Source organism: Ornithodoros turicata, chromosome 3, assembly GCF_037126465.1.
Source record: "Ornithodoros turicata isolate Travis chromosome 3, ASM3712646v1, whole genome shotgun sequence".
NCBI lineage: Eukaryota > Metazoa > Arthropoda > Arachnida > Ixodida > Argasidae > Ornithodoros > Ornithodoros turicata.
In genome coordinates, this window is record NC_088203.1 from 48,854,291 (window position 1) to 48,866,242 (window position 11,952).

The following is an 11,952-nucleotide window of genomic DNA, read 5'->3' on the forward strand; positions in this document are numbered from 1 at the left end:
GTTCAAAGTTTCTTTGTGTCATTTACCAATCCAGTTTAAGATCGGGTGAAATCCCGTCTGACTGGAAGGTAGCCAAAGTGGTACCGATATTTAAAAGCGGTGATAAATCAAACCTTACTAACTACAGGCCGGTATCACTACTAAGTACTAGTAGCAAAGTTCTGGAACATATTGTCTTTAAACACATAATTAGCGTTTTGGAAGAAAGTGATTTCTTGGTGAAAGAGCAGCACGGCTTTAGGCGAGGTTACTCTACAGTTACGCAACTTGTACACATAGTTCATGACTTTGCCTCTGTTGTAGACAAAGGTGGTCAAACGGACGTTGTGTTTTTAGATCTATCAAAGGCATTCGACAGAGTTTCGCACACTAAGCTGTTGTATAAATTGAAAAACATAATAAGTAATGATCGTATACTGCAATGGTTTCACTCCTATCTTACTAATCGTAAGCAGTTCGTGAGTGTTGGTGGAGCCCATTCGCATTCCTTGGCAGTTCTCCCCGGAGTACCACAGGGGTCCGTGCTTGGACCGTTGTTGTTTCTCATTTTTATAAATGACCTTTGCATCGCCATTCCGGGAATCCAGTGTCGTTTCTTTGCTGATGATTGCGTTTTGTATTCTAGTATAAACACTATTAACGACCAAGTCAAATTAAACAACTGTCTGCAATCTATTGTTACGTGGTGTGAAATGTGGCAGATGGAGCTCAATGTGAAAAAGTGCGTGTTCATGTGTGTTACAACGAAGAAAACGTCGTTGTCCTTTCCGTATACCATTAACACTACTGTGTTGAGTAAAGTGGAGAACCAAAAATACCTTGGTGTATCAATAGCATCAAACCTAAGCTGGGCCGAGCATGTTGAACAAGTTGCTACCAAAGCATCCCGTAAACTTTGGCCACTGAGGAGGACGATGCGCCACTGTACGTCTGCAACGAAGCTGACGGCTTACACTACGTTAGTGCGGCCAATTTTAGAGTACGCGGATATTCTTTGGGATCCCTACGTACAGACCCATACTAACTTGCTAGAATTTGTGCAGAAAAAAGCCCTTCGATTTATATATAATGCATATGGTCAGCACACATCTTCGACTTCACTCTATGCTAAATCTGGTTTGCCAACCTTGGCTCGACGAAGGAAAATTCGGCGTCTCAAGCTTTTGCACGATATAGTTAGCGGTACTAATGGGCTCAAGTTCTGCGATTACTTAACTTACAATTCGAGCCGATCCACAAGACTGAAACATAGTAAATTAATCCGTGAGTTTCGTTGCAATAAAGATGTGTTTAAATTTTCTTTTTTTCCTCGTACTGTACGAGAATGGAACAAATTGCCCTCTTGTCTTACACAAATTTCATCACCAACCCGGTTTTTACAAGGTCTTGTAGGCTAACTTTCTTTCTTGACTTCAGATGTTTAACACTTGACATTTTGCACTGTGTATAGCCGTATGTTGTATGTAGTGTACTCACCTCATCTGCCATGGTCATCAAGAGATGGCCGGCAGTATCTTTCAAATAAATAAATAAATAAATAAACATGACACTGCAACATTCCGTTGCAAAACATCCCTGCTTTTCTTGCCAGTGACATTTACGCTGTTGAACCATGACGTTCGTTGCTGTCGATTGGTGTCGTGAAAGCGCTCCCTCAATCGGCTCACATTATTTCATAGTAGAACTCAAGGCAGGTGCGCTCGCACAGGACTGCTAGCAAATTTCGATAGAGTTTCGCACGCCCCTTTAGAGCATTGCGCGGGCCTTGTTGGGCCGGGCTTTCCGTTTTTCGCACGTGCCCGTGCCAGGTTCGGACTCGACAGTAGTAGTTACTGGACACAGACTGTCCGCAACTCTACAAGGCTTCTGGACACGTTTAATTAGCAATTAGAGCTAATTGGGACCCCCCACATTAATCAGCAACATCCAATGAGTCATCACACTAATTGGGGAGCGTCTAACTAGTGTCCAGACCACCCTGTGCGTTGCGGACAATCTGTGTCCATAAAAAATAAAAAAATAGGTAGAGATAGAGTGGAGAGAAGGAGCTTAGTTGAAGATCAACAACGCCATCTTCAAGAAAGCGGCCCGGAAAGGCCGCTGACCATCGCCGGGCGACGGAGCACAGAGGCAGGTTACGAAGCATCCCAGCTATGACCACCAGTTCCGGACATCCTGTGACGTCAGCTGTGACGTCAGCTGTGACGTCATCATGGCATGTCTGGGCAAGTTAGGACAGCTCTGGGCACGCAAGGAGAAAAACACTTGTAATACAGAGGCTGGGAAAGCAAGAGTATGCAAACCATCAATAGCTAACAAGAAAAAACAATTAGTTACACAACAAATGGGCCCACCACAACAGGAGCGCAGAACCATGCGACTGCTCTATCCGAGAGGCAGGCAGAAACTGACTCGTAATGGTTCTTGTCCTGTATAAACCCCGCAGCTGCACCCCCTAGCGGTTACTTTCTCAACTAATCTCACAACAAAATTATTAAGAATCACGCCAGCGCTACTTCCGGTCCCAAGGCAGAAGATGATAGAAAATGGCGGGAATGCCCGGACAACAGCAACCAGCACCCGACGTGCACGGGCACGAAAATCGCAAACAAAGCGGGAACAAAGTTGGCGAAAGCATTAGTTACACAACAAATCACCTCACCACAGTAGGAGCGCAGACCGATGCGACTGCTCTCGTCGACAGCCAGGTCGAAGTGACGACGGAGCGAACGACCACACGTCTTCTCCCAACGAGAGCCAGAGGTGGACTGACGTAAGCGCCACTCTACGGGTGCTACGCATGCGCGCGCTCGTAGCGCCCTCTGCGCGCTCCTACCGCCACCAGCGAGAGGCTAAGAGAGAAGAGCATTCCTGCGCCCTCTTCTCTCGTTGCTCATTGGTCGTGAGGCTAAGTGAGAAGAGCATTCCTGCACCCCCTGCTGGCCGTTCTCATTGGTCGGTACGTCATCCTATTGTCTCAGGGCTACACTGTTTTTTTCCACTAATGCTCCTTTGGTCAATCTACAATGAAGCCACAGTATGACGTCATCATGCAGCTGCGTGGCTCAAGGACGCGTACGCTCTAGACAGGGGACCTATTATTTATTGAATCACTATCCCAAGATTATTTCCTTTATTATTCTATAACAACTGAATAGGAAACTATTGCAGAAGAGCACCATGCATGAAAGCTGATCGTAGGAATTCCAAAGTCTTACTAAATGAGACTTGCAAAAGAAGAAAATATCCTAACACGTAACTCCATCAACGGCAAATAAGAGGACTAGGTACTCAACAAATCAACACAGAGTACGGGTAAACAGGAGCGCAGAACTCAGGGCAGCAGTATCGTCAAGACAACAATGTTCCTTGTCAAAAGAGAAAAATTACAAAACGTCAACACAGGAAAGCATGCATATCGGGGCATGTCAGAACACGTCAGCACAAATTGTACGACTGCTGGGCAACAGAGGAAAACAAACACTTGAACAGAGTGAAAAAGACACTCACCATCATTTTTCCCGTTCACAGCATTCCCTCATTGTAAATCCGCGCGTCACAAAATCCACCTGCATCGTCGTACACCATTCACCAGTGACGAACCACACATCCGCACCCCATCAGAGGCAGACAGAACCCCACCAAAGCTACGCTCTTCCACTGACGGCCAACGCCAGGAGCAGAATTTGCGTGTCGAGACCCGTCAGTGTCCAAGAGAGAAGTGAATCCTTGCGCCCCCTGCAGGCCGTTCTCATTGGTCGTGACGTCATCCTATTGTCTCAGGGCTACACAGTTTTTTTCCACTAATGCTCCTCTAGACAAGGTCAACCTGAAACAATAGTCTCTCGGTATGCGGTCATCATGCAGGTGCGTGGCTCAAGGACGCGTACGCTCTAGACAGGGCACCTGTTATTTATTGAATCACTATCCCAAGATTATTTCCTTTATTCTACTATAATGATTGCGTAGGGAACTATTGCAGAAAAACATCATAGACAAGAGGAGATTGTAGCATTTCATTCCCAAAGTCTTACTGTACAGGAAAAAAAATGGTTCAGCAAGACATAAAGTCACACACCTGCCCCCCTCGCGGTTACTCTCTGAACTAAATGAATCGCAAAATTATTAAGAATAGCTCTACTCCCATTCAAGGCAGCACTATCGTCAAGAATATGCCTTGTACAAAAAGAAAAAAACTACATGCAGAAGGAAAGCATGTCAGAACAAGCCCAGACATGGTCAGCACATGTTTGTCAGACAAGGGGGGAAAAAGCGAAAAGAAACAAAGAAGGAAACCAGCATCAAACTATTTCTTCTTATTCAAAAACAGTGCTCATCATAAATCTGCCCAGGACAATACACACTATTTTTCTATTGCCACACTTTTTTCCAGTAACGGTCAATGCATTGCTACAGACTGCATGACGTCATCACATCCTGTCTGAAGAAGAAGACACCGGCAAAGACTCCTATCATTCATTGAATCGCAAGATTATTTCCTTTGTCCTACTCTTAATGACATTGATTCTCTCATTAAAATTCAACAAAAAAGCACCCCGCATATTAACGATTTTCACCCCAAAGGCTCATCATGGTCATTAGAATTACAGTAAACTGCCACTGCTCTTTTAAAATAATAAGTGAGATCACTCAACATCACCTCCAGGCTTATGTAATACATGACCCTTTCTATGCTCATACATTCGTTGTCTGAGGCTACACCTGCGAGCAAAAAAGGCGCGAAAGCCGGGGGCAAAGTTCCATTCGCGCACGCCAAAGCACAAGACAGAACGCCTTTACGGGAACACGATAGCATTCCTATACTATATTAATGATTATTGCATTGCAGTTTAGAAAAACTACTACAAAACTATAATCTTAGGAGCCCAACTTTCTATGGAAACTATAATTGCCCTATTACTTGGATCGCTATTAATGAAGCGCTCCAATTTTTTCTCTGTTCCCATTTCAGCCTTGTCATGCAGTGAAGCAGACTCACATCCAAAATAATTAATTTACACTGAGGGTGCCGTGCTTCAGGAATACCTATCCTCCGCTCAGATGCAAGCATTTCTTTACGGATACAGCTGACTTCCTCAACATACCGAGCTCCTAACAACATCTAACAAACAATAAGAGAAACCCTCTTCTCAGCTGTACCATGCGACTTTCTTCTGCGTAAAATCGGTGATTTGAGGAAGAGAGCAGCGAAAAATTGCGCGCACTTGTGCTTGACTTCAAAAACCTGAAGCATATGCCAATAAACCAAGAAAAAGACACTCATGTCTGCTATCTGATAGTGCCACATACACAGACGCATTGTCGCAAAGAAAGCACAGGACAGGGAAACACAACTTTCCTTAGGTGAGCAGGGAAAAGGCTTAAGACCTCAGGGATAATAGCAGAGTCACTGGACATCGCTACGCGGCTAACACAAATAATAAGATAATAGCGGCGGGTAAAATTGCAACACTGCTAAACAAGCCCCAACATGTCATCATGACGTCGCAAACCAGGAAAAAGAAGCACGCGCGCACACACAGCAGCTCAGGAATGCACAAGGAGAGGTGCTTTATAGGAATTTCTACTCCACACACTCAGATACCAGCATTTCTGCACAAATACCTATAACGGCTGACTTCCTCAACATATCGAGGAAAGCGAATACTGACACTCAACATATAACAAAAAACAAACAAATTCCATTCTCATGAACTCTCCTCTGCCGAGCGGCTTTCTCCTGCTCTACCTGGATGCTGACTGTTTCCCCTCATCTACATTCTGAGTAAAAGCCGTGAAAGGAGAAAAGAACCGCGAAAAATTACACGCATTTGTGCTCCAATAGCTGTAACTGCAAGAAACCGTAGCGCACGCCAATACACTGAGAAAAAGACACCCATTTCTGCCACCAGATAATTCTTGCATAATGCCACATACACAGCCGCATTACCCTTGCGTAAAGAAAGCACAGGACAAGGATACACAAATTTCCATAAGTGAGCAGTCGAACCGCTCAGAAATAACCGGAGAATCAACGCTTATCGCAACGAAACTCGACGGCTAGCACAACATGACGCCAACAACATACTAGCAGCGGGTAAAATTGCAACACTGCTAAACAAGTCCAGACATGCCACGATGACGTCACAAATCAGGAAAAAAAGCACACGCATGCACGCACAGAGGACAACGCATTAAACACACGGAGCGCTCAGGAATAATCGTAGCGTTACCGCACATCGCTACGAAGCTCAACGTCTAACCCAAGACGACAGCAACAAGATATTAGCGAAGAGTAAAAATTGCAACACTACTGAACAAGTCTAGACATGCGACATCGCATACAAAACACTGGTGATCGGGGAAAAGGCCTAAGCCTGCGGCGGATCATCATAGAGCATACTCAACTTCATTTTTCTATTTTGCCTAAACTAAACGCGGTCTGCTTGGAAAACGACGTACAAATTTTCTTAAGGAGCAGAGAAATATATCTACTCCGTGCTCAGATACCAGCATTTCTGCTCAAAAACCTGCAAAATTAAGCACTGATTACTTCGTCAAGATATCGAACACCCAACAAAATCAAACAAACAACCGCACTTCCACTGGTAGAACACTATTCAGCTTTTATGCCAGAGGCTTTCTTCTACATAAGAGTAGAGAAAATAAGAAAAAGAGCAGCGAAATATTACACGCACTTTTGCTTGACTTAAAAAACCTGAAGCATATGCCAATAAACCAAGAAAAAGACACTCATGTCTGGTATATGATAGTGCCACATACACAGACGCATTACCCTTGCGTAAAGAAAGCACAGGACAGGGATACACAAATTTCCTTCAGTGAGCAGGGAAAAGGCTTAAGCCGTACCGCCTAGGAATAATCGGAGAATCACCGCTTATCGCTACGCGGCTAGCACAACATGACAGCAACAAGATATCAGCGAAGGGTAAAAATTGCAACACTACTGAACAAGTCTAGACATGCGACATCGAATGCCAAAACACTGGTGATCGGGGAAAAGGGCTAAGCCTGCGGCGGATCATCATAGAGCATACATAAGTTCATTTCGCGTAAACTAAACGCGGTCTGCTTGGAAAACGACGTACAAATTTTCTTAGGGAGCAGAGAAATATAGAAATTTGTACTCCGTGCTCAGATACCAGCATTTCTGCTCAAAAACCTGCAAAATTAAGCACTGCTTACTTCGTCAAGATATCGAACACCCAACAAAATCAAACAAACAACCCCACTTCCACTGGTAGAACACTATTCAGCTTTTACGCAGGAGGCTTTCTTCTACATAAAAAGTAGAGAAAATAAGAAAAGAGCAGCGAAATATTACACGCACTTTTGCTCGCATAGCTATAAGAGAAAAAAATAAATAAAAGAACGACGCACACGCTAATAAACTGTGACAAAGACACCCATTTCTGCTATCAGATAATTATTGCATAATGCTAAATACTCATTTGCATTGGCCCTGCGTGAAGAAAGCACAGGACAGGGATACACAATCTATCTTAAGCGAGCACGGAAAGTCACTTCTACTCGAACAGCTTAATACCATAAAGTCTGAATTTTTGCAAAGAAAATAAAGCTTGAACAACGCTACGAAGGTGACAGACACATACTAACAAAAAACAAACAAATTCCATTCTCATGAACTCTCCTCTGCCGAGCGGCTTTCTCCTGCTCTACCTGGATGCTGACTTTTTCCCCCCTCACCTACATTCTGAGTAAAAGCAGTGACAGAAGAAAAGAACCGCGAAAATTACACGCATTTGTGTCACAGGACAGGGATACACAAATTTCCTTAAGTGAGCAGGGAAAAGGCTTAAGTCGTACCGCTCAGGAATAATCGGAGAATCACCGCTTATCGCTGCGTGGCTAGCGCCTGAACAGCGCTACGAACGTGACAGATACATACTAACAAACAAACAAACAACAGCAGGACCGGCGTCGGGCACTCATAAAATACCCTGCCCAAAACAAAGACTTCACCAGGTTCGCGAGGCAATTCCATTAAAAACGCTCGTCCTATCCTACAGATAGCAATGCAAACGCGACTGCCCTTATTTTTTAAAACCACTATTTCACGCAATAGTACATAAATGTATCACTCGTGTCACACGAAAAGGCAAACACTTACCTGTCAAGTGGGGTCCCAGCGCGTGCGCGCGCGCACACACACTGACATTTTCACACTCACAAACACAAAGTCTATTTTCACAACCACATAAATCCATATTATTTATCAGGTCAATAATTATCCTACCATCGCCAAAAGACGGTACAGACATGTATGCTTACGCAAGACAATCGGTCCTCGTTCCGGATGTAATAGGATATCGCCACTCGGCCGGCGCGAACCAATAAAGAAAGAAAGGAATGCATGTTCGCTACGAAGAAAACGGTGCCGTGCTTCTACGCAGCGATCATTATACAGACGCGTAAATGTGAACATCATTCGCTACACACTGTAGCTCCCATCATTTTTAAACCAAACCAAACCGTGTTCATAGGTCTTCACTAAATAGGTGAGCCGATAATGACTCCAAATAAAATCAAATAAAATAATCATTCCAGCATCGCTGGCTGCAAGCTTGGGTACCCAACAGAGCAGCGCGCTCCCATCAACACGCCTTGGGCTGACCTTACACACCCGAAGCCTTTTCTGAATACATCCTGCAGGCGCTGGAATAAAAGTTTTATCGCGAGGGTACTACGATGTCAGCTCTGTTGCTGTTTAAGTGATAAAACAGTGCGCCCGAACCGCGAAGCGCGCGCGGGCCCGGTCTCGCGGTTTGGACTCGCGACGCGCGCGCGCGCGGACCCGGTCTCGCGGTTTGGACTCGCGACGAGCGCGATTCCCCGCGGCGCGAGCGCAACGCGGACCCGTTCTCGCGGTTTGGACGCGCGCTTCGCGGTTCGGGCGCACTGTTTTATCACTTAAACAGCAACAGAGCTGACATCGTAGTACCCTCGCGATAAAACTTTTATTCCAGCGCCTGCAGGATGTATTCAGAAAAGGCTTCGGGTGTGTAAGGTCAGCCCAAGGCGTGTTGATGGGAGCGCGCTGCTCTGTTGGGTACCCAAGCTTGCAGCCAGCGATGCTGGAATGATTATTTTATTTGATTTTATTTGGAGTCATTATCGGCTCACCTATTTAGTGAAGACCTATGAACACGGTTTGGTTTGGTTTAAAAATGATGGGAGCTACAGTGTGTAGCGAATGATGTTCACATTTACGCGTCTGTATAATGATCGCTGCGTAGAAGCACGGCACCGTTTTCTTCGTAGCGAACATGCATTCCTTTCTTTCTTTATTGGTTCGCGCCGGCCGAGTGGCGATATCCTATTACATCCGGAACGAGGACCGATTGTCTTGCGTAAGCATACATGTCTGTACCGTCTTTTGGCGATGGTAGGATAATTATTGACCTGATAAATAATATGGATTTATGTGGTTGTGAAAATAGACTTTGTGTTTGTGAGTGTGAAAATGTTAGTGTGTGTGCGCGCGCGCACGCGCTGGGACCCCACTTGACAGGTAAGTGTTTGCCTTTTCGTGTGACACGAGTGATACATTTATGTACTATTGCGTGAAATAGTGGTTTTAAAAAATAAGGGCAGTCGCGTTTGCATTGCTATCTGTAGGATAGGACGAGCGTTTTTAATGGAATTGCCTCGCGAACCTGGTGAAGTCTTTGTTTTGGGCAGGGTATTTTATGAGTGCCCGACGCCGGTCCTGCTGTTGTTTGTTTGTTTGTTAGTATGTATCTGTCACGTTCGTAGCGCTGTTCAGGCGCTAGCCACGTAGCGATAAGCGGTGATTCTCCGATTATTCCTGAGCGGTACGACTTAAGCCTTTTCCCTGCTCACTTAAGGAAATTTGTGTATCCCTGTCCTGTGACACAAATGCGTGTAATTTTCGCGGTTCTTTTCTTCTGTCACTGCTTTTACTCAGAATGTAGGTGAGGGGGGAAAAAGTCAGCATCCAGGTAGAGCAGGAGAAAGCCGCTCGGCAGAGGAGAGTTCATGAGAATGGAATTTGTTTGTTTTTTGTTAGTATGTGTCTGTCACCTTCGTAGCGTTGTTCAAGCTTTATTTTCTTTGCAAAAATTCAGACTTTATGGTATTAAGCTGTTCGAGTAGAAGTGACTTTCCGTGCTCGCTTAAGATAGATTGTGTATCCCTGTCCTGTGCTTTCTTCACGCAGGGCCAATGCAAATGAGTATTTAGCATTATGCAATAATTATCTGATAGCAGAAATGGGTGTCTTTGTCACAGTTTATTAGCGTGTGCGTCGTTCTTTTATTTATTTTTTTCTCTTATAGCTATGCGAGCTAAAAGTGCGTGTAATATTTCGCTGCTCTTTTCTTATTTTCTCTACTTTTTATGTAGAAGAAAGCCTCCTGCGTAAAAGCTGAATAGTGTTCTACCAGTGGAAGTGGGGTTGTTTGTTTGATTTTGTTGGGTGTTCGATATCTTGACGAAGTAAGCAGTGCTTAATTTTGCAGGTTTTTGAGCAGAAATGCTGGTATCTGAGCACGGAGTACAAATTTCTATATTTCTCTGCTCCCTAAGAAAATTTGTACGTCGTTTTCCAAGCAGACCGCGTTTAGTTTACGCGAAATGAACTTATGTATGCTCTATGATGATCCGCCGCAGGCTTAGCCCTTTTCCCCGATCACCAGTGTTTTGGCATTCGATGTCGCATGTCTAGACTTGTTCAGTAGTGTTGCAATTTTTACCCTTCGCTGATATCTTGTTGCTGTCATGTTGTGCTAGCCGCGTAGCGATAAGCGGTAATTCTCCGATTATTCCTAGGCGGTACGGCTTAAGCCTTTTCCCTGCTCACTGAAGGAAATTTGTGTATCCCTGTCCTGTGCTTTCTTTACGCAAGGGTAATGCGTCTGTGTATGTGGCACTATCATATACCAGACATGAGTGTCTTTTTCTTGGTTTATTGGCATATGCTTCAGGTTTTTTAAGTCAAGCAAAAGTGCGTGTAATATTTCGCTGCTCTTTTTCTTATTTTCTCTACTCTTATGTAGAAGAAAGCCTCTGGCATAAAAGCTGAATAGTGTTCTACCAGTGGAAGTGCGGTTGTTTGTTTGATTTTGTTGGGTGTTCGATATCTTGACGAAGTAATCAGTGCTTAATTTTGCAGGTTTTTGAGCAGAAATGCTGGTATCTGAGCACGGAGTAGATATATTTCTCTGCTCCTTAAGAAAATTTGTACGTCGTTTTCCAAGCAGACCGCGTTTAGTTTAGGCAAAATAGAAAAATGAAGTTGTGTATGCTCTATGATGATCCGCCGCAGGCTTAGGCCTTTTCCCCGATCACCAGTGTTTTGTATGCGATGTCGCATGTCTAGACTTGTTCAGTAGTGTTGCAATTTTTACTCTTCGCTAATATCTTGTTGCTGTCGTCTTGGGTTAGACGTTGAGCTTCGTAGCGATGTGCGGTAACGCTACGATTATTCCTGAGCGCTCCGTGTGTTTAATGCGTTGTCCTCTGTGCGTGCATGCGTGTGCTTTTTTTCCTGATTTGTGACGTCATCGTGGCATGTCTGGACTTGTTTAGCAGTGTTGCAATTTTACCCGCTGCTAGTATGTTGTTGGCGTCATGTTGTGCTAGCCGTCGAGTTTCGTTGCGATAAGCGTTGATTCTCCGGTTATTTCTGAGCGGTTCGACTGCTCACTTATGGAAATTTGTGTATCCTTGTCCTGTGCTTTCTTTACGCAAGGGTAATGCGGCTGTGTATGTGGCATTATGCAAGAATTATCTGGTGGCAGAAATGGGTGTCTTTTTCTCAGTGTATTGGCGTGCGCTACGGTTTCTTGCAGTTACAGCTATTGGAGCACAAATGCGTGTAATTTTTCGCGGTTCTTTTCTCCTTTCACGGCTTTTACTCAGAATGTAGATGAGGGGAAACAGTCAGCA

The 11,952-nt window shown here is 44.5% G+C and overlaps 1 protein-coding gene across 1 annotated transcript in view; it reads right to left on the reverse strand.

The window, feature by feature from the left end:
- Positions 1-8,349, reverse strand: part of LOC135389440 (uncharacterized) — a gene marked incomplete at its 5' end in the record, with an annotated part of 172,465 nt that extends 164,116 nt beyond the window's left edge. Inside the window, one exon of the mRNA XM_064619488.1 lies at positions 8,314-8,349. Within this exon, the coding sequence (XP_064475558.1) occupies positions 8,314-8,349 (36 nt within the window). The remainder of the gene's footprint in view (positions 1-8,313) is intronic.
- Between the last annotated feature and the right edge of the window lie 3,603 nt (positions 8,350-11,952).